This window comes from Podarcis cretensis, assembly GCF_951804945.1.
Source record: "Podarcis cretensis genome assembly, chromosome: 16".
Taxonomy (NCBI): domain Eukaryota; kingdom Metazoa; phylum Chordata; class Lepidosauria; order Squamata; family Lacertidae; genus Podarcis; species Podarcis cretensis.
Window position 1 is genome coordinate 5147659 of NC_137186.1, and position 22839 is coordinate 5170497.

The following is a 22839-nucleotide window of genomic DNA, read 5'->3' on the forward strand; positions in this document are numbered from 1 at the left end:
TTCATCAAATCTGGCCCTCTTTGAAAAAAGTATGGACACCACTGATATAGAGTATCTCAACATAAAAATGAAATGGGGTTGCGGGGGGCAAAATAGGGAGAAGGGTGCAGCTCAGTCCTGATCTGAAGGCGTAGTAAAGGAATATGGAGGAGGGACCTGTAATTTCTCCCTCCCTGTATATATTAAAGAAATTGAGGGGGGTGCATAGGTTAGTGATAGACCACACACTTTGCATGCAGAAGGTCCCAGGATAAATAAACATTTTAGGGGAGTGGAGTAGACTTGAGAGAGCAATGCCAGATTTTAACTCCTTTAAATAAGTTAAACTATTTTATTCCTTCTCTTCAACCCTGCCCCCCACAGCAAAAGTAGAAAAAAGCAACCCTGGGAGAGTAAAAGGGGGTGGAGAGCAACTTCCAGATCCCTTCTCTTCTCTGCCCTCTCCCAAAAAAAATCACAGCAAAATTTTAATATTGCCACACACAGTTATATATAAAACATATTGTTTATTGAGTGGGGTGAACAACTTCATTCTCTCAAGGTTGGGGGTTGGGTGAAAGAAAAAAATTTCCTCCGAAGATACACAACAGTTGTGATGGGGTGTTTTTGTGAGGGGGTGAGACTTCCTTCTCCCAAGATTTCGTGGAGGTGGAAGAGAAGAAATCTTGAGAGGTTTGCCATCACCCCTTATTGAATTCTGTATCTCACCACCAGCCAACTGATACCTAAAACCTGAAAAATAAATCAATTCCTCGCGTAAATAAATATCGGGTTGTTGTTGTTTGCCTGTTTGCAGTTTGTGTTTGTAGGCTGTTGAGTAGGCAGAACCCTCCTTCTACCTCCAAACTGAAAATAAATCCTGGAGGAAAAGCAGGAAAATCTTCCCTAAATTGTGGTTTTGCGCTACGTCAGGGTCTGGGGGACCCGTGGCGCTCCAGGTGTTGTCAGTCTCCCCCAAATCCCAATGGCTATTAGTCTGGCCATTTCAGCAACATCTGGAGGACTGGAGATCTTCTCAAACTTCCCACTAGGTCTCTGAAATTGATGCCAATTTGGTCATCAATGTTTTTGAGTTGCGTTGGACACCATTAATTCTGTGTCCCAAATTCCCAGCGGGTTTGTGTATGCTTTAAATGGGTGCCGTAATTTCCTGATCAGAGCATGGGTGCTGACATTCAGGAACTGAAATGCAAACTCAACAGCAATGAAAATGGCAGGGTGGAGGGGGCTGGGAACCAAGAACCCAAAAGATAGCTCGCATGTCAGGAAGAAAGCAAGGCTCCTCCTTGAGATGCTAACTTTCTGCTTTCAGGGATTTTTTGCTATGTGACTTTCCATCACATCAGTCAGGGACAGGCGTTGTCACGTGGTTCTCCTTGTTTCGTATCCTGGCCTTGTTTGTTGCGTTGGCCCTGAGAGCAGATGCTAGCCAGATAATGTGGATTTTTAAAGCTCCACAGGTTCCCTTCTCTCTGCCCGCTATGCTAATGTTGAGACCCTTGAAACGCAACACCAAGCCTGCCATTTTTTTAAAAAAAAATTCTGTTTTCTCCCTTTAAAAATTGCACTTATCCTGGCTTTCCTTTCCTTCGCCACTTGGGTGTCTCCGTGGAAGTTAGCAGATGGTCGAGGCTTAAGTCTCTTAAAGACAACTGGAATTTAATCACATGCCAGACTTCAGCTGAAGGCCACAGCAGACGGGTTTTTAATCTGAAATATTAAAACGGTTCAGGTTGGGGGTGCAGGGGCAAAGGAGGGAATGGAAAAGGTGGGTTCTAGATTGAACCACCAGAGTACAGATTTTGAGCCCTGGGCAGCAGAGTGTGTTGATTTGGGAGCTGTCCGATCTCAGCTGCCTCTTCCGCCTCCCTTAGAGGTGTGGGGTTTGGTGGTTGGAAATAGGGGGTGGGGGTCTGCTTGCCCTAAACAGCATTTATATTAGGACCTCCTGATGCTTTTGATCAATCTCTGAGGGGAGTCACTGCTTGTGGTCCCCATTACTTGGGTGCCTCCCAGGAGCCGTGCATTCAGCGCAGTGATTTTGTGGAACTCCCTTTAGACAGGCCCTCTTCAACCCGGTGAACCTCCGGCACTAACATAAGACTTTTTAAAATTGTGGCAGGCTTTTTAATCAAACTCTGGTTTTCATAGTTTTAACTTGTTTTGGCTTCATTGCCATGAGCTTCCTGGAGACGACTGTATTCAAGCGGGATATACGTAAATTGTCGAAATGAATAATAAACAATCATCTAAATCAGGGTCCGTCTACCTTGTCGGACTACAACTCCCATCATGTCTGGCCCTCATAGCCAGAGATGATGGGAATGGTAGTCCCAACAACATCTGGGGACCACGGTTGAAGATCACTGATCTGAATAATCTTCAAGTGTGCCCTTCAGCACACCCTGGCTGCCTTCTATATTGGGGGTAGGAAACTGCTTTTGTGCCCCTCCGCTCAGTGTTGTTGGGACTCCCAAATCCCATTAGCCCTAGCAACCAGCGTCTCCAGAGGTTAAGGAAGTCCTGCTGCAGATGCCACTGGGATCGAACTCATAGACTTCTACATGCAGGGCTTCTCTTGAAGATGAAGTAAGATTTTAGTCTTCAGGGTTGTGAATGAATGGCCGGCTTTCAATTGTTAGTCCTCCTAGCTCAGGCAGCCTACACTGGCTGGCAGTGCCTCTCCAGGGTTTCTGGCATGGATCTTGCCCAACAATGCCAGGGCTTGAACGCGGGACATTTTACCTGAGCTGAGGCCTTCATCTCAGGAGCTCGGCCTCAAACGCCCAGGAGCAGAAATGGGCATCCCAGGTTGTCTCCTGAGTTGCAGTGATCTTTAAAACAGCCTCCACCCCCCTGAAAACTCCTCTCCACTCCCAAAATGCCAAGGGAGAGACTAAGATGACAGGATGAATCCTAACAGGTTTTGTAGCTCTTTCCAGCCGATCCCGTGCGCTGCAAAGCTCTTGCAGAATGGCTTTCCCCGCCTCTGACTCTGCCCCTTTTTGCAGCCAGGGCTGAGGTTGGCACAGCGGCCTCCTTGCCAGGCCTCCGTCTCAGGCCTTGTTTGTTGTTTTTTGTCCATTCCCCAAGCCTTGCCTGGGGTGTTGCGTCTTGCTTTGCGAGCTGAGGAGATGAAAAAAGCTGGGCTTGTCCGTCCGTCGCTGCCTCTCGGGCCGGGCGATCGGTGTTGGTTGTGTGTTTAAATTCTTTTTAAAAAGAGGGGGAGAGGGGGGGAACCTATTTCCATCGTTGGCACGTTTACCCTTCCCTCTGGAGTAAGCTTGGTGGTAGTGTACCTGCTTCGATTGCAGAAGGACTCAGGCTCAATCTCCAAAGACGTCTCCAGGCTGGGTTGGAAGAGACTCCTTGTTTGAAATCCTGGGGACCCACTGCCAGTCAGTGTAGACTATACTGGGATAGGTCTGACTCAGTAAAAGGCAGCTTCATGTGTCCCTGTTTAAACAAGTCCTTTCTTCAGAACCACGAGGACTGGAAGCTTACTGGAATCTTTGGGGAAGGACAGTAGCACAGTGATGGAGCATTGGCCTTTGCTTGCAGAAGTTCCAGTCCCTGAAGGCATTTCCAAGGAGTGCTGTGGAGAGGCTTCCTGCCTGAAACCCTCAAGAACTACTGCCAGTCAGTGTAGACACCTCTTGAGCTAGGTGGGCCAATGGTCTGATGTGGTCTGAGGCAGCTGCCTGTGTGGTTTTATTGCACATGTGTAGGTAAAGGTAAAGGGACCCCTGACCATTAGGTCCAGTCGTGGCCAACTCTGGGGTTGCAGCACTCATCTCGCTTTACTGGCCGAGGGAGCCGACGTACAACTTGTGGGTCATGTGGCCAGCATGACTAAGCCGCTTCTGGTGAACCAGAGGAGCGCACGGAAACGCCGTTTACCTTCCCTCTGGAGTGGTACCTATTCATCTACTTGCACTTTGACGTGCTGTTGAACTGCTAGGTTGGCAGGAGCAGGGACCGAGCACAGGGAGCTCATCCCGCGTCCCGCACACGTGTAACTTGAGTGCAAACAACTGCAGCAACAGCAACGACAAAAGGGCATTAGGTCTCTGTCCATAAGGAGCTTACAGTCAGAATGAGCAAGGGGGGATTTTTATTGGCCTCATATAGGGGGTGAAGGAGGGAGGAAATTGGAGTCTCTGGGGAACCACCCTGGTCTGCCTTCCTCCTGTGCCTTGGGCCAGCTGCTACATACTCTCCATGCTCAGCACCAGAGCCCCACTGTGCACATGCGCCCCACGGGAGTTGGGGCCCATGCTGTGCAGCTGTTCCTAGCAGGTGGGGTGGGAAGCAACACAAAGCCTTCCCTTTCCCCAACAAACTCAAAAGGCCGAAAGGAAGCCTTGTTAGAAGCTGCCTTCTGGATATATATTGCATTCTCTGCATTAGAATGCAATATATTCTTATTAGAATGCACATATATTCTTATCTGAAGAAGTGTGCATGCACACGAAAGCTCATACCAAGAACTAACTTAGTTGGTCTTTAAGGTGCTACTGGAAGGAATTTTTTTTGTTCTGCATTAGAGTAAGCCCCCCCCCTTTCATTCAGGAGAAGAATGGAAGCTAATTTGCGATGACAATGCTTCCTTTTGGGTGGGTAGTTGTCCCGCATTTAACCCAACAATGCCTGTATTTAAACCTAAAATCTTTAAGAGGAGGTCCGGCTATCGGAGGCGCTGGCTTGGAAGAATACCCCTTTCCTTTCACAGCCCCTGATTTTTTAGATGCTGATTTTCCTTGATAGGTCTTTAGATATCCTGCTGGAATCTCAAATGGCTGGGCCTGGTGGGTTCTTTTCTGCATTAACCCCCACCCCAAGGTAGCTTCTGAAAAGGGAGGTGGCTAGGTTTGTTTCTCTAAGTGATTTTCTCTCTCACACACATACACACACACCACATGTGTGCACACACTCTTAACATTACTTTGATTTCCTTGGTTTATTGTTGTTGGGACAATAACCTGTGTCAGTTGCTTGCTTTTAATCTGAACTTGTTCTGATTTTGCAGTGTGCTCAGAACATCCAAATAGTGCATGTATTTGTGTGTGCATGAAAAGGTCACTGTGAATGATTGCAGCCTTTCTCAACCTGTGGGTCCCCAGATGTTGTTGAACTACAACTCCCATCACCCCTAGCTAGCAAGACCAGGGCTCAGGGATGATGGGAGTTGTAGTCCAACAACATCTGGGGACCCACAGGTTGAGAACCACTGGATTACAGGATTGCTCAGCCTTCCAAGGCAACTGGAAGAATTAGCTAGCCCTGGCGCCCTCCAGATGTCTTGAACTACAACTCCCACCAGCCCCCTGCTGCCTGGGGCTGATGGGAGTTTTCTCCCCTAACATAGAGGCCCAGTGTGTGGTGTAATGGCTAGAGACTAGGGAACTGGGAGAGACCAGCGTTCAAATCCCCACTCGGCCACAAAACTCACTGTGTGTAGCCTTGGACCAGTCATTAACTCTCAGCCCAACCTACCTCACAGGGTGGTTGTGGCGATCACTCGTGATCGAGTCAGATTGTCTTCCATGAACACAGTTTTAGCAGTGTGTCCATAAGTGACTGTGGAGGCTAATTCTGGATCCACACGTCCTTCCACAGTGAGGACGTAGGTTTCTGGGCAGGAGTTGATCACAGTGAGGGTTTGCCAAATGTGCCTTTGTCTCAGCTCGTTTCACCCTTACGTCCTGAGTTCGTGCTTCTTCAAAGTCCATGACACCTAGGATCGATCACAGCTGTGTGATCTTGTACTAATTGCAGTATAAACATATTTTTTTAAAAATAGATCAAGTTCTACAGTGGGAATCAGGCCCCCTCCGGCTGTTTAATGATGAGTTAGCCTGGCTTTTTAATTTGCTGAATGATAACAGCGAGGTTTGAAGAGACATTAGTCTATTTCCAGTGCCTGAACTAGAGGTTCCCAACCTGGTAAAAATAAAATAAAATAAACAATGCAAAGAAGGAGCAGCAGCCCAAACTCATTTCTTTCTTTTTTTGATAGAGCTACAAGCTTGGTGGATCAGGGGGATGCTGTGGGCATAGTATATCTTGATTTTAGTAAGGCTTTTTATGAAGACTGCCACAGTGTTCTGTCCTGGGCCCGTTGTTGTTCAATGATGTCTTTATAAATGACTTGGGCAAAGGAATTGAGCAGATGCTCATCCAACTTGCAGGTGACTCCAAACTGGGAGTGGTAGCTAATGCCGCAGAAGACAGAATCTGGATTCAAAATTACCTTCATAGATTGGAGAACTAGGCTAAAACTAGCAAAATGAATTTCAATAGTGACAAATGTTAGGTCCTGCACTTAGACAGAAATAACAGCTGCACAAATATAGGAAGGGGGACAGCTAGCTTGCCAGTAGTACAAATACAAAAGTTACCTTTGTGTGTGCACAGACTCGCACACCACCATCCAGGAATTATCAGAATCTTAAGGATCCAGTCCAGCTATGAATATTATTTTCACAACAACCTTGTAGGTAGGTTAAGCTGAAGGAGAGTGACCGGCCTGAATTTCTTGGCCCTTGTCTGAGGCAGATTACTAACTTACTCTTTAAGGTTTTGAGGGGGGCAGGGGGCAGAGTCAGACTTTGTGTACAAGTGTCGTAGTTTTGTACAACTGTGTTCAAAACTATTAATATTACACCAGCCTTGAAAGGTAGGGCAGCCCTGATTCTTCTTTCCCACCCCCCATTCCTCACAAGGGGGCTCACTGAATTTTTTTTTTGGGGGGGGTGATGTAATCTTTATATATATATATATACATTTTTATTGGTTTTTTAACATATCAGTTCCAACAGTCAAATAACATAACTTTCATCTTATACAATGTTTTAGACTTCTGTCAACACCTCCGATGATTTTCCGTTCTTTAACTTATTCTGCATTTCTTAATTTCTCTATTACTCTTAATTAACGTTAACTAATAGTTCCTCTCATAGTCTTTCTTGCAATATTTAGAATAACCCACCTTACAAAACTTCTTGCAAACCTACTAGCGTAATCTGTTCATCACAATTACTTTGCAAATAATTCATATGTTCACTCCAGTCTTCTAAGAATCTCTGGTCCCGCAGGTTTCGAATCCGATGTAATCTATGACTATGTGAATGCTAGGCTGGAATGCGCGTATTTCACCTTTCCCAAAGGAAGTTTTCACCAAGCTGCCTCATTTTCCTCTGCTGTGTTTGGGCAACCTTTCCTAAACCTGCCTTTATTTTGGTTCAGAGGGTCTGCACCTGGCTGCCACTGGCTCAGGTCCCCCAAACTCAACTCTGCTGACTGTTGCTGCTGTGTGCCCCTCCACACAGCCCCAGAGGCAAAACCGGGTGTGGCAGTGGGCCTTGGCCTAAAACACTTCGTTTTCTTGGAGGCCCAGTCCTGATGGACAAAACCACCAAATGCTTCTGAATGACTCTTGCTGCAAATCACAGGAGAAGAGATTTGCACTCGGGTCATTGCGGGCTTCCTGCTGCAGCAGATGCTGGCCTAGATGGGCCCCCTCTGGCCTGATCCAACAAGGCTATTTGTGTAGACCCTCCAGGTCCAAGGGCAGTCTATCTTAGGTTCATCGGGGCATTTGGCAGCTGTGAAAACAGGGTGCTGGGCTGGAAAGGGCCCCCTTTGGCCTGATCCTGCAGCCAGGCTCTTCTGTTAACGCTAGTTGCTGACCAGGGTCTTGAGGGCAGCGGCTGTGATTGCTGCCCCCCACTTCCTCAGTGAATTGTGCAGACCCGCAAGGCCTTTTCCTCCCTCCCCCATGCAAAAGTGGCTAAATCTATGCCAAATTTCTCGGCTTCCGGCTTGGCCGCATGGCAGGAGCCCTACCTGCTAGTTACAGAGCACTGCTGGCAGAGGAGGAGAATAATGTGCCGTGGCAAAGGTAGGCCTGGCGCCTGCTCCCTTGCTCAGCTCCCATGGGAATTTGGTGCTTGTTTTGCTCGATCTCGCCCCCCCCCCGCCGGCATCCCTCCCATCGCAGCTGTCCCTGTCGAGCCCTGACCTCATGAGCTCACGCTGGGAAGCCGAACCCAGCGGCCTGCCCCTTTGCGCTCTAGAAGCAGCCGCTGGCTCCCCTGCCCGTCGGTCGCCAGAAACCGGAGGCCCACGTCCGCCCCCTCCCCCCCCCCCCCCGTTCCTGCTTGATTCCTTTTCTCCCTCGGCTCCTCCGCCCCACTGCTCCAGGAAAACCTCCGTAAGGTGAGTGGTGCCTTTTTAACAGGTTCCTCCTGCTCTGCCACTTGACCAGAGAGGAACCACCAAACACGCCCTTTCTCTCTTCCCCCTCCCCACCGCCAATTCCCAGGTGCTCCTTGGGAGCTTCTCAGGGTGGGGAACGCCAAGCAGATCTTCCCATTACTCTCCCCCACCAGCCTCTTGTGGGGCAGAGGAGTATCTGCCCCACATACTCCTTAGGGCCTTTCTTGCTTTCCCCCCCTATTGCAGCGAGAAGTTTTTAGTGCTGCTTAACGTTGCCTGGCCCGGTGTTGTGTCCGTGTGCTTCTGAAACCTGAGTGTGCATTGGAAACTAGACCTAAATAGAGACCTGCTTCCAGCCGGCATCCTGTTTGAAACAGCGACTTCAATGCATTCAAAGCACACGGAAAGCACATTCCCCGCCCCAACTCTGCCCCCCCCCCCAGTTCTGGGAGCGGAAGTTAATCCCTTGCAAGACCTACAGTTCCCATCACCCTTCGCAAACTACAGTTCCCAGGCTTCTTTGGGCGAAGCCATGTGCTTCAAGTGACCTGCAAAAAACCCATAGGTGTGGCTTCAGGCAGGCAGGCAGGCCGTCCTCTGCTTCTTTCTAGAATCTGGTTTTTTGAGGTACAGTCATAGCTTGGGTTACAGACGTTTGGGTTGCGTGATTTCGGATTGTGCACCATGCCGAACCCAGAAGTACTGGAATGGGTTACTTCCGGGTTTTGGCGTATGCTCAGAAGCTCCAACCCGCACATGTGCAGACGGGGCGCTGCGGGTTGCGAACTTGTTTCCCGCACTGATCGCAACCCGAGCGTCTACTGTACACTGTTACTAAACATGGGGGCTCCATTTTGCTATACTGCCTGCTGAGCGGCCTGCTCTTGCCCCCAAGTTCAGACTTAATTCTTCTTTTTTTAAAAGGTGCCATTTTGAAAAGGAGCACTGTCCAGCGCTTAAGGTGTGTTCAGTGCTTTTGGGAAGGTAAGACTGATAACCCACAAGCTAGATGCTTAGAGATGGATATTTAGGGGGCAATGATAAGGTCCAGGCCCCTCCCCAGGACTATATCATTGGAGAACTAGGGTGGTAGAGAACAAATGTTCGCCCAAGTTTAAATTTCTCTTTTTAGACCCACACCTTGTACTGACATGCTCACTTTTCGCCATGGGTTTGCGAAGCACCATTGGCTCATGAACCGCCCCTCTTTACCCGGCGTCCTCAACGTGGCATAGTCTCTAGGGACCTGTACCACGTTACTTTATTTAATTTATTAATTCAGATTCTATACCGCCCTCCATCCTAGGATCACAGGGCGGTTTATAATAGAAAAACACAGAAATTCATAACACAGTAACAAAGAAAAACAATACACTCCCTCCCTAGTTAAAAAGGCCATAGATTTTTTTAAAATTAAATTTCTATACCATACAGTGGTGCCCCGCAAGACGAACACCTCACAAGACGGAAAACCCACTAGACGAAAGGGTTTTCCGTTTTGGAGGCGCTTCGCAAAACGAATTTCCCTATGGGCTTGCTTCGCAAGACGAAAATGTCTTGCGAGTTCCTGCAGGTTTTTCCCCCTCCCCCCCTTTTCCTAAGCAGCTAAGCCGCTTATCAGCTGATCCGCTAAGCTGATAAGCCGCTAAAAGCTGCTAAAAGCCGCTAAAAGCGCTAATCCGCTAAGCTGTCAATGGGCTTGCTTCGCAAGACGAAAAAAACGCTATACGAAGAGCCTCACGGAACGGATTAATTTCGTCTTGCGAGGCACCACTGTACTTTTCTGATGGTGCAGGATGCATGGCCTTTAGCTGTACTGAGTTGTGTGTTGTTGGTGGGGACACAATTTATGTTTTTCTTTTGCAAGGGCTGGCTGGCAGTTCCAGGTTGGGGTATGTCAGAAAGGGATCTTGGAGGGGGAGATTTGTGATGTGCTGCTCTTTATAACCCATCTCCCTCTCACTTCTCTCAAGGACGCCACCAAATCATCTCCTGTGACACTGGATATTCAAACGTTACCTTTAGCCCTGTATCATAGAATTATTGGGTTGGGTGGGATCCCGAGGGTCATCTATTCCAACCCCCCGCGACGTAGAGGGCGTCGTTCTCATCAAGCAGTCTTCGTGTTTGTGTGAATCTTGAACCTTGTTGCATTTTATTTTATATTTTAATGACACCATCAGGGCCAGCTAGGGTTGTCTCCTTTTATTTCCCCCTTCCAAGCCTTGCAAACAGCTATGTAACAGAAATTCACCATGAGCGGCTTTTCCCAATGCTGAAGAGTTGTAAAGAGGTGAACTTCAACTGTTGGATTGTCTCCCTGGGGATATTCACATTCAGTGAGTGTGCCTGTGTACCAGGGAGTGTACCGGCACACTCGTACAGTTATTCGCATGTAACGCACTGTGAGTCAAAATAAAAATTTTTCCAGTAGCTCCTTAGAGATCAACTAAGTTTGTTCTGGGTACCGTCATACGTCTTGTTACATTTGTTTCATGATACGTTTTTTCAGGTTGCGTCCGGCTGCGACCCGGAAGTACCGGAAAGGGTTACTTCTGGGTTTTGCCACTCGCGCATGCACAGGTGCGCAAAATGACGTCACACGCATGCGCATAAGCGACAAATCGCGACCCACGTGTGCACAGACACGGATTGCGTTCCTTTCAGGTTGTGAACAGGGCTCTGGAAGGATCCCATTCGCAACCAGAGGTGCCACTGTACAGTGGTGCCCTGCAAGACGAACACCTTGCAAGACGGAAAACCCGCTAGACGAAAGGGTTTTCCGTTTTGGAGGCGCTTCGCAAAACGAATTTCCCTATGGGCTTGCTTTGCAAGACGAAAATGTCTTGCGAGTTCCTGCGGGGTTTTTTCCCTTTTCCCCCCCTTTTCCTAAGCCCTAAGCCGCTTATCAGCTGATCCGCTAAAAGCCACTAAACCGCTAATAGCGCTAATCCGCTAAGCTGTCAATGGGCTTGCTTCGCAAGACGAAAAAACCGCTAGATGAAGAGCCTCACGGAACGGATTAATTTCGTCTTGCGAAGCACCACTGTATAAGCTTTTCGTCGGCATGCAGTAAGCGCATGCAAAGACTTGTGCCTGTGTTTGGTGTCATGTGTGAACAAACCTGTGTCACGGGGTGGGGCGGTGGGGGAAGGGAGACTACCCTCATGCTCAATAAAACAGGTTGCCTGGAAGCGCCCCCAAATCACCCCTGGCCTATTCACCTGGCAGCAAAACATTTTGTTTAAAAGCGCTTGCTTTAAAACAGTTTAGTCAGGCTGAAATAGGGGAGGGTGGCCAGGGAGCGGGAGGGCGGCCATCTTTTTCCCCTTCAGCCTTCTTCCCTTCAACACTTTTAACAGCAGCCTGAGTTGCTGCAACGTAACCCGGCAAAGAAGCCTTTCCCCCTCCGTTTCTGCCCGGAGGAAGCTTCCCCTGCTATGCCGGCGGCAAGCCAACCCGAGGGGAGAAGCTTCCTACTCCGGGGCCTGGTCTGGGCCTTGTCCTAGGCCTCCCGGTCCCTTTCAGCGGCCGTCCGCCTCTTGTGAAAGCTTTTCCCTCCCCTTCCTTCTCCCCCTCAGAAGCTGATCCCTTCATGTCACGTAGTTATTGGCAAAGCAGCCGTTTCAGTTGGCCTCCATGACAGACAGGTCCGGGGGGCCATTTCCCCAGGTCATTTTTTTAAAAATAATATTTATTCAACTTTTAAAGATTACAAAAAAAGAGAAAAATGAAAAAGACCTCCATGACAGACAGGTCCGGGGGGCCATTTCCCCAGGTCATTTTTTTAAAAATAATATTTATTCAACTTTTAAAGATTACAAAAAAAGAGAAAAATGAAAAAGACCTCCATGACAGACAGGTCCGGGGGGCCATTTCCCCAGGTCATTTTTTTAAAAATAATATTTATTCAACTTTTAAAGATTACAAAAAAAAGAGAAAAATGAAAAAGACAAAAAAATACAAGCAATTAAAAAAAAACACCCACAGATCAAACCTTTACATAACTTTCTTTCCTTTGCTTATTTCCTTGACCTCCTCACACCTCCCTTTTTTTGTATTCTAGTTCAATTCGATATTTCAGCAAATCCTTTCCAGCTTTGTTTTTATCCTATTAATTTATCTTAATATACTGTAATTTTTCCCCCAGTTCATGCCCAGGGAAAGCTTTGTCTGACAGAAAAATTGAGCCTATTATCTCCTCTCCCTTCAGAAGTAAAACATTCGTGCAGGAAAATCTCTCCCCCCCACCACCTTTTCTCTTCAAAATAGCTGTTTCTTGAAATAACCCTTCCAATTGGAGAAAACCAGAAACTAACTAAAATAATATTTTTTTAAAAGGGCTTCATCAAAAATGCCACCTCTCTGGCCTCCTGGCTTGCATACTTAGCTATTTCTTATTACACCTACTACTGTTATGATTTATTACATTTATCAGTTGTTTTATGCAAAGAAAAATTCTCAAAACGACTTGACCAAGATAAAATGCAACCCATAAAAGCATTTTAAAACCAGAAAATTTAAAATCAATGGGCAAAATACATAAAACGCTCAAACAGTGGCATATTAATGACAAGTTCTACCTTACCCTACTATAGGAGGCAATTTAATTACAGCTTAGAGAAGGCAGTGCATTTTGGAGTAACCAGAACATTCACTGGGTTGTCCCAAAACTTCTTAATTGTTTTTTTTTAAAAAAAACAAACAGCTCTTCAACCAGAAAAAACTTACTATAGTAGTTTACAAATCACTAAAAACAACAACCACACAACAATGTGAAGACAGTCCCTCCCTCAGGCTCACAATCTGAAAAAAGTCACAGCACAAAAGGAAAAGTGGATTGGGAGGGAGGAGGAAATAAGCTCAGGCGCAAGTTTAGTTACAAGTCATTATAGTGATCAACTGGGATGGAAAAAGTTCAAGGAGAAGAGGTGCCAAATGTTGCTGAGCCAATGGAGTGACTCTGTGTCCCCATCTAGCTAGCGTGGTGTGTTCCCCAGGACCATACTTTCCTGGGAACTGGGCACTTCATGTGTTCGGGAGGGTTACAAAGTGGTGGGGAATGTTTAAATTGTCCCATTTTGTGTATGGGGAGCCTTGTCATAGGTAAAGATGTAAAGACCTTGAATTTCCCCCCAAGGATTTCCCCCCAAGCCTTTTTCCTTTTCGAGAAATGGAAATTCTTTCGGCTTATGGAATATTTTCTTTTAGAACAGTGTTTCCCAAACATGGGTCTCCAGCTGTTTTTGGACTACAGTTCCCATCATCCCTAGCTAGCAGGACCAGTGGTCAGGGATTATAGAAATTGTAGGCCATAATATTGAAATGGCCGCATGGGTGAAGTTGTGGGATTGTAGGCCTAAAGTTTACAGCGTGTTATGCCCTGAAGGAAAACTACATGAAAATGGTGTACGGATGGTATTTAACTCCCAGTAGATTGGCAAAAATGGATAAATCAAAATCAGACACATGCTAGAAATGTAAAGAAAAAGAAGGTACTTCCTACCATATGTGGTGTTACTATAAGAAAGTAAAAGCTTTATGGGGAATTATTTATAAGGAATTGGAGAAAATGTTTTAAGATCTTTTTTTTAAAAAAAAACAACAACCAGAAGTTTATCTTCTAGGGCTTCTAGATACTGAGATCCCAAAAGACCAAAAAAAATTGTTTATGTATGCTACAACTGCAGCTAGAATGGTTTTTGCCCAGAGATGGAAAGAAGATGTAGTAGCAATCAAGGAAGAGTGGCTAATTAAATTAATGGATTATGCCGAAATGGTAAGATCAATGGGTGTAATTAGAAACCAAGAAGAAGAAGAAGATTTTAAAGATTGGAGGAAATTTGTGGAATATTTGAAAAACACATGTATGCAAAGAAGCTCATTAGCAGGGTTAATGTAAAACAAGCAGTTAAATATTTTTTTAAGAGGAACTAAATAATAACTTAAAGATGGAGTAATGTGGAAAATGCAGTATGAAAATTTAAAGAAACCACAAAAGGGGGCGGGGGGAGAAGTCAATTATATGTGTATTAGAAATATATGTGATTTGTATTTTTGAAAAATTTTGAAAAAAAACTTTGAAAAACCAATATATATATATATATATATATTTAAATGAATTGTAGTTCAAAAACAGCTGGAGACCCAAGTTTGGAAAATACTGTTTTAGACCATACTACTGAGCTAGATAGGGGACGTGGGTGGCGTTGTGGGTTAAACCACAGAGCCTAGGACTTGTTGATCAGAAGGTCAGCGGTTCGAATCCCCGCGACGGGGTGAGCTCCCGTTGCTCGGTCCCAGCTCCTGCCAACCTAGCAGTTCGAAAGCACGTCACAGTGCAAGTAAATAAATAGGTAACGCTCTGGCGGGAAGGTAAACGGCATTTCCGTGCACTGTTCTAGTTCGCCAGATACGGCTTAATCATGCTGGCCACATGACCCGGAAGCTGTACATCGGCTCCCTCGGCCAATAAAGCGAGATGAGCATCGCAACCCCAGAGTCGGCCACGACTGGACCTAATGGTCAAGGGTCCCTCTACCTTTACCTTTTTCTGAGCTCGATGGACCCAAGTCTGAACATGAGAGCTACCTGTCTTTCTACGAAAGAGCAACTGTTTTCCTTTCCCTCCTTGCCTTCCAGAGCTTTCTGAATCCTTCGCCATGGGGGACATGAAAACCCCAGACTTTGATGACCTCCTGGCGGCTTTTGACATTCCCGACATCGACACCAACGAGGCCATCCACGAGGAGGCGGAGGCACACATCAAGCCCATTCCTGTGGAGGCGGTGGTCCCCGAACACGTCCTCCCTCACGCCGACATCACCACGGTCAGCGTCATAGTGAAGAACACCGTCTGCCCCGAGCAGCTGGAGGCCGTGGACGGACGCGTCAAAGACAGCCACGTCGTCGGGCCGCGCCTGCTGCAGAACGGCTTCTCTGCCCCCGAGGCGCTCCATTCCTCCCCCACGTACCCCACAGAAGGGGTGGCCACCGCCAACGGAGAATGTTGGACCCCCAAAGAAAAGGGGGCCAAAAGCCTGGACATCTTTTCCCATTTCAGCCCTGACCCGCCTGAGGACAGTGAGGCTAACCTCATTGACCAGCCGCGAGAATGCAAGCCCAAGGAGAAGGGGCCCCTCTCCCCGCCCCACGTGCTTCCTTCGGTCCCCCCGTTGGCCTGCCACGAGCTGTCGGCAGGGGAGGCCGCAGGGCCCCTCCCTCCAACATTCCCACAGTCCTTTGAAGGATGCCCAGCCGGCGGAGGTGTTGGCCTCCCTCCAACCCCTGCTGCTCCCCCGGTGCCCCCAGCCATCAAGCAGGAATCCGATTGCGAGACGCCCTGCCAGGGAGCCAGCCCACTGGGCCGCCCGAAGCCCGGTTCTATTTGCTGCCCTACAGACGGTTCCCCCATAGCACCCTGGCCGGGCTCAGACGCAAACCTCTGCGTCGGCTCCCACGGCACCCCAGAGGTCAAGCACTCTCCCTCCAGCCCCAGGGACTCACTCTTCAAAAGCTCTCCTCCAGAGGCAGAAGCAAGCCCCGGGCCCTCCACCTCCCCAAAACATTCCAGCGTCGGGACCCTGAAGGAGGAGCCCATCGAGAAGCCTGTGCAGTGCCCGCCAGATGTGTCCAGCGAGGAAGAGGACGAGGACGAGAGTGCTGGTTCCCCCTCATCCAATTCTTCGCGGCCCCTGAAAGTGAGGATCAAGACCATCAAGACTCCCACCGGAAGCATCACCAGGACGGTCACCAGGGTCTCCTCCGACACGGAGCCGGGAGCCGCCAAGCCGCCTTCGGACCACGACTCGCAAGAGGCCACTCCCGCTGAGGACGCCGTGCCCCCTGCCTCTGCGGAAAAGGAAGAAGGGGCCGCGGGGCCTCCCAGCCCCAAAGCGGTGGCCGCCAGCCCCGCGAAGGTTGTGGAGGCGCCCAAAGTGGTCAGCGTGCAGCTGGGGGACGGGACCAAGATCAAAGGGACGGTGCTGCCCGTCTCCACCATCCAGAACGCCAGCAGCGCCATGCTGATGGCTGCCAGCGTGGCCCAGCAGAAGGCAGTGGTGCTGCCCAGCAAGGCCATGGCCAAGAACATCGTGAGCCTGGTGCCGCAGGCCCTCCCTAAGGCTGGCGTCGTGGCGGCGGCGGCCCAGGCGGGTGGGGCCAGCCAGAAGGTCAACGGCACCACGGTGGTGGTTATGCAGCAGTCGCAGAAGTCCTCGCCCACCGTGGCCGGCACGGTCATCTCCCGCAGCCAGTCCAGCCTGGTGGAGGCCTTCAACAAGATCCTGAACAGCAAGAATCTGCTGCCCATGTACAAGCCCAACCTGGCGCCCCCGGCGGACTCCAGCCTGACCCTCCCACCTCTCGGGTACCGGTGCCTGGAGTGCGGAGACGCCTTCGCCTTGGAGAAGAGCCTGGCGCGACACTACGACCGGCGCAGCATGCGCATCGAGGTGACCTGCAACCACTGCACCAAGCGCCTGGTCTTCTTCAACAAGTGCAGCCTGCTCCTCCACGCCCGCGAGCACAAGGACAAGGGCCTGGTCATGCAGTGCTCCCACCTGGTCATGCGGCCCATCGCGCTGGACCAGATGATCGGGCAGCCCGACATCACCCCGCTGGTCTCCCTGGCCTCCCTGAACGCAAGCAAGGCCGCGGCGGCCACCGTCGCCCAGGAAGGCACGGCCAGCGGAGGAGCGGCCACGCACGACCCCCCCGTCCTCCCCTTGAACGGCAGCGCCGAGCAGGCCACCACCAACTCCTGCCAGTGCCTGGAGTGCAAGGAGCCCTGCAAGGACAAAGCCGGCCTCGCAGCCCACTTCCAGCAAGCCACAGCCTCCGCCTCCACGGTGAGGGCGCCCGGAAGGCCGTCAGGGTGGTATTCTGTTACTATTATTGGCATTCCATAGAATGATACAATGGTGCCTCGCAAGATAAAATTAATCCGACCCGCGAGTCTCTTCGTTTTGCGGTTTTCTCGTCTTGCGAAGCACGGCTATTAGCAGCTTAGCGGCTATTAGTGGCTTAGCGGCTCTTAGCGGCTTAGCAGCTTAGAAAAAGGGGGGGGGAGGAAAAAAACTCGCAAGAACTCACAAGACGTTTCGTCTTGCGAAGCAAGCCCATAGGGAAATTCGTCTTGCGAAGCACCTCAAAAGACGGAAAACTCTTTCGTCCAGCGAGTTTTTCGTCTTGCTAGGCATTCGTCTTGCGGGGCACCACTGTAGAGTTGGAGGGACCCATCTAGTCCAGCCCCTTACAATGTAGGAATCTCAGCTACAGCATCCATGACAGATGGCCACCCAACCTCTGCTTAAACACCTCCAAGGAAGGAGAGTCCACAGCCTTCCAAGGGGGCAGACCTTTGCACTGTCAAACAGCTGTCACTGTCAGAAAGTTCTTCCTAATTTTTAGTCAGAATCTCATTTCTTGCAACTTGAAGCCATTGGTTTGAGTCCTGCCTCCTAGAGCAGGAGAAAACAAGCTTGCTCCCTCTTCCATGTAATAGCCCTTGTGACATTTATGTGTTGCATGTAGTAGTAGTAGTAATAATAATAATAATAATAATAATAATAATATAAATATATTTCTACCCCGCCCATCTGGCTGGGTTTCCCCAGCCCCTCTGGGCGGCTTCCAACAGAATATTAAAATACAATAACCTATTAAACATTAAAAGCTTCCCTAAACAGGGCTGCCTTCAGATGTCTTCTAAAAGTCTGGTAGTTGTTGTTCTCTTTGACATCAGGTGGGAGGGTGTTCCACAGGGCAGGTGCCACTACCAAGAAGGCCCTCTGCCTGGTTCCCTGTAACTTGGCTTCTCAAAGTGAGGGAACCGCCAGAAGGCCCTCGGCGCTGGACCTCAGTGTCCGGGCATAACGATGGGGGTGGATCCACTTTTTCCGCCAAGGAGCTCAAGGTGCTGTATGTGGGTTCTCTCCCCGCCCCCCATCTTGTCCTCACAACAACCCCGGGACGTAGGTCAGGTTGAGAGTCTTCCTCCCCACTTCAGCTGAGTATTGTCCTCACTTACTGGAAGTGGCTCTGCAGGGTTTGGGGCAGATCCTAGACCCATCTGGAGGCAACAAGGATTGAACAGGTGATTTGGCACCCTGCTGCCATTTTTTCATTGGCAAAGCCCTGATTCCAGGGCACAGTTTCTGCAGTTCCTTGCCAGTGGCAGAATTAGCATTCGTTACATCTTCCTTCCCTCCCCCTGCCTGCCTCATCCAACGTAAATTAACCGTTCTTTTTCTCCTTCCCAAAGGTGTGCAACGCCTGCCCCATGATTATGCCCAACCGGTGCAGCTTCAGCGCCCACCAGCGCATGCACAAGAACCGCCCGCCTCACGTCTGCCCCGAGTGCGGGGGGAACTTCCTCTTGGCCAACTTTGAGGCCCACCTGAAGGAAGCCTGCCTCCATTTCTCCCGGAGGATAGGCTACAGGTAGGGCTGTCTTGAGTGTGAGTGGAAACCCGAAAGGCAGACTCCCCCCCCTTTTTTTTTTTAGCTCTGTCACCCAGTATGGATAAAGTTAATTCTTGTTTTAATGATTCGGTCGCTGAAGCAGGAATCTGAACTCGGGACCAAGCTGAGAGCCCTTTTCCCCCTCACCCCTGATTTCAGGGCATCCATGGAGTGGAGGTCAAAATGGTGATGTGAGAATTAAGCAAGCTTTGCTGTAGCTCCCGCTTCCCATTTTTGATCATTGTATGTTCCATGTCTGGGTGGCGTTGAAGCCTAAGATGCTGGCGCGATATCCCTTACTTACTTATTTATTCATGCTTTTCTTCCATCATGGAACCTGGTGACATTGTACATATGGTTCCCAAGTGGCCACCAGTTATTATTATTACAGTGGTACCTCAGTTTACAAACAGTCCTGTTTAAGAACTATTCGGTATACAAACTCCGCAAAACCGGAAGTAGTGTTCCGGTTTGTGAACTTTACCACAGTTTATGAACGGAATCTGAACGGTGGAAGGGCACCAGCAGTGGGAGGCCTCATTAGGGAAAGCGCACCTCAGTTTAAGAACGGATTCGGTTTAAGAACGGACTTCTGGATTCGGTTTAAGAACGGACTTCCGGAACGGATTAAGTTCGTAAACCGAGGTACCACTGTATTATCATCCATTTCCATTCACTTACCAGGCCCAGGCCTCATCTGCCTTCAGATCATCTCCACTCAGTACCCCCTGGCCCTTCTGTCTTTTTGCCAAGGGGGAGCAGGAAGGCTGAGCCATCTATTCTGCTCAGGACCTGGCAGGATGGGCCTTTTCCCTTTCTCCAACATCCAGGTAGAACTCAGGAAGTGGGGCTCAGCTGCCATCACACCATAGTTTCCAGTTTAAGGCCATGGCAGCGGTTGTTTTCTTAAGAACTTTTTCCTGCCGCAAGAGCCTGGAGAAGGTTGTGAGAACCTTTGATGCTGTTTGGAGGGCTTTTCCAGCCAGTCCTTAACTTGGGATGCCAACTTTTACTGTCAAATGGAATGGCCCTGCTTTCCCCCCTCCCAAGCTTCCTCTGGTCATTTCCACCAAGTAGCCCCCAAGGAGAGGTCCTTCTCAGTCCGCCTCCCCAAAGAGGCTCAGGTGCCCCTTTCTGTGTGGTCTTGTCAGCAAAAAATGAATACTTTCCCCTTCACTCTGTGTGTGTGTGTGTGTCTGTGTCTTGAAACCAGGCTGCCCCCTCTTATTGCTAGTAAGATTTTCCTTTGGGGGTCTTTCCAAAGCAGAGCAGACCCATTGTCGTTAATGAAGGTTGTTAATTACTATTCTATTTATAGACTACGTTTTCTACAAATTTGGTACCCAAAGCTGTTCCAAACATAGTAACAGCCCAAAAGTAGTAATACATTAACCGTAATGTTTAATCAAAATGGATATAATTTGGCGTGCATAAATAACAGTGTCTTAGATTTATTCATTTCAGTGGGTCTTCTCTGAGCATGGGCTGCAACCTTTTACGCCTTTATTGTTGATTTTAATTATCATGTGTTGCAGTTTTGATCAATGTTTTGTTTCGGTAAGCTGCCCAGGGAATGTTTTTAGCGATGGGCAGCTAGGTGTATTGATCAGTAAGACTTCCCGGTTCTCGTCCTCAGGTGCCCGAGCTGCTCAGTCGTCTTTGGCGGCGTGAACTCCATCAAGTCCCACATTCAGACGTCTCACTGCGAGGTTTTCCACAAGTGCCCCATCTGCCCCATGGCGTTCAAGTCAGCACCCAGCGCTCATGCCCATATTTACACCCAGCACCCAGGCTTCAGCAACCAGCAGTCCAAGTGAGATGGCGTGTGTGTGTGTCTGTGTGTGTGTGTGTGTCTGGGTTGTGTCCAGTGCTAGCGCTACTCAGAGCTGACCCACTGAAATTAATGGGCACGACTCTACTGTGAGTGGGACATAGTTGGCACAACCCTGTGTGTCCGTCAAATGACTAGAGTGGAAGGAGGGCTTGATCATGGGGAGGGAGCCTTTGGGCCTCCAGATGATGGGCTTTTAACCCCCATCATCTTCACAAGAAGATGTAAAAAGACCCCTGCTGGATCAGGCCAGAAAGGGGCCCATCTACCCCAGCATCGTGTCCTCAGCGTGGCCAACCAGATGCCCTAATTGGAAGCCCAGAAGCAGGACCCAAGCACAGCAGCAGTTGGTGTTCAGAAGCATTAATTTAATTTAATTTATTAAATTTGTTAGTCGCGTTATCTTGCCCAAGGCAACCCAAAGTGACTTACAACCAAACAACCATAGAGGCAGGGCAGAGCCACCATGTCTGTTTCATTATTATTATTATTATTATTATTATTATTATTATTATTATTATTGTTGTTGTTGTTGTTGTTGTTGTTATTAATTAAATTTATATACCTCCTTTCATCTGAAGATCTCAGGGCAGTTCTCAATGTAAAAATACAGGATGAAAGCACAAAGTAAATAGTTTAAACAAAAAAGGAAACTCCCACTCTCCCATAGTGGAAGCAGGGCTTCTTCTTGGCCTTCTGAGCCACAGGAACAAGCGTTCCCCAGCCCTTCCGACCTGTTTGGGACCAGGATCCAGACCCTTCTTCATCAGGTGACAGAGGCAAAGACTCTTAACCTGAACAGGAAGGGCACGCAGACCCAGAGACAGTGAGTTGGTGGGGACAGTGGCGCCCTTGGCCAAACGTGTGTCCTTGCCATGTTGTGCGCAAGCCCTGAGCTTCCTTCCCTCTGCTGGAGTGGGAGGCTCCTAGAGAAGCCCAGGCCCCTTTTGAGCAAAAGAGCGTATTGAAGCACGGGTGGGCCTAACAATCTGGCTGCGCCTGATGCTACTCCTATAAAAGGGCTTGTCGGTTTCAGTTTCTCCATTGCTGGAACGACTTCAGAGCTCTGGGTTTCCTCAGAGCACAGTCTGAATCTGGCCTTGCATCCAGCCGGAACCTCACCTTGTCCCACACCCCAATTCAGAACGGATAAAAGGAAGCACTGCTTCATTTCAGCGCATAGTTAAAACAATGGAACTCCCTCCCACAGGATTAGACAGAGGCTACCTGTTTGCCTCCCCAGTTTGAGGCAGCGATGCTTCTAAATCCTGGTTGCTGGAAGCTGCAGGAGGGAAGAGGGCTCTTCCACTTGAATCCTGCCTGTGGGTTTCCCAAAAGAGGCATCTGCTCTAGGGTGCAGGACTAGAGGGGTCAGTGGTCTGACCCAGCAGGTGCCTCCTGGGTTCTTATTTTGCCTTGCACCCCGGCTGATTCCTGCTGTGCCGCAGAGCAGCAATAAGTATCCAAACAAACCCCTGTGTTGCAAAGAGAACGTCAACAACGTCTAGGCAACACGATGACCATATACATACGTAATAGACAATCTTTATAGAATTCCTTCAAATCGTAAAAAGTTCAAAATGAAATCTTTAGTCTCAAAGTCTCTGAAAATCTTTAAATGAAGCGAGGTACCAGACTTTGTACAGTGGAAGATAAGCTGTGAAGCTTTGTGTATTCAACAATGATGTCCAACACTGAACAGTAATTCCGGATATTGACTACTGTTTCGTAGAATTCTTCATCAGTGTTCTGGGTGGATATAGAATGCTTCATAAAAGTTTGGTACCTCGCTTTAAAGTTTGGTACCTCGCTTCATTTAAAGTTTTTCAGAGACTTTGAGACTAAAGATTTCATTTTGAACTTTTTATGATTTGAAGGAATTCTATAAAGATTGTCTATTACGTATGTCATCGTGGTCATCGTGTTGCCTAGATGTTGTTGCCGCAGAGCAGGTCAGTTCCTTCCTGAGAGCCCTCCTGTCCCTTTCATCCTCTCCAGGATGATCTTCAAGTGTGCCATGTGTGACACGGTCTTTACCCACAAGCCCTTGCTCTCCTCCCACTTCGACCAGCATCTGCTCAACCAGAGGGTCAGCGTCTTCAAGTGCCCCGACTGCCCTCTTCTTTTCGCCCAGAAGCGTACGATGCTGGAGCACCTGAAGGTGAGTCGCCTTGTGGGGCAGAAGGGGGAAGAGTTGGCGGGGGGGGGGGACAGGGCACAGGGGAAATCGGTAATTTCTCACTTCCTGTTTCCCCATACCTGGCCTAGTTTCACTTTGGCTTTTTTCGGTTGAGGGAGCTGTTGCACTTACTTTGGGAATGGGT

General features: G+C 48.8%; 1 protein-coding gene and 1 long non-coding RNA gene across 3 annotated transcripts in view; one reads left to right on the forward strand and one right to left on the reverse strand.

The window, feature by feature from the left end:
- Positions 1 to 22839, forward strand: part of ZNF687 (zinc finger protein 687) — a 36169-nt gene that overhangs the window by 2087 nt on the left and 11243 nt on the right. Inside the window, exons 1-5 of one of the 2 annotated variants that reach the window (XM_079957909.1) lie at positions 7555 to 8220; positions 14863 to 17069; positions 18485 to 18663; positions 20321 to 20497; positions 22514 to 22676. In XM_079957909.1, the coding sequence (XP_079814035.1) occupies positions 14883 to 17069; positions 18485 to 18663; positions 20321 to 20497; positions 22514 to 22676 (2706 nt within the window). In that variant the 5' untranslated portion in view covers positions 7555 to 8220; positions 14863 to 14882. Of the gene's footprint in view, positions 1 to 7554; positions 8221 to 14862; positions 17070 to 18484; positions 18664 to 20320; positions 20498 to 22513; positions 22677 to 22839 lie in introns of those variants that run through there. The other variant, XM_079957908.1, reaches the window with a different exon arrangement.
- Positions 1541 to 3202, reverse strand: LOC307205485. Its single transcript, XR_013834025.1, has 2 exons — positions 2746 to 3202; positions 1541 to 1710 (listed from the first exon to the last, which is right to left on the reverse strand). It is a non-coding gene; the product is annotated as an uncharacterized lncRNA (long non-coding RNA).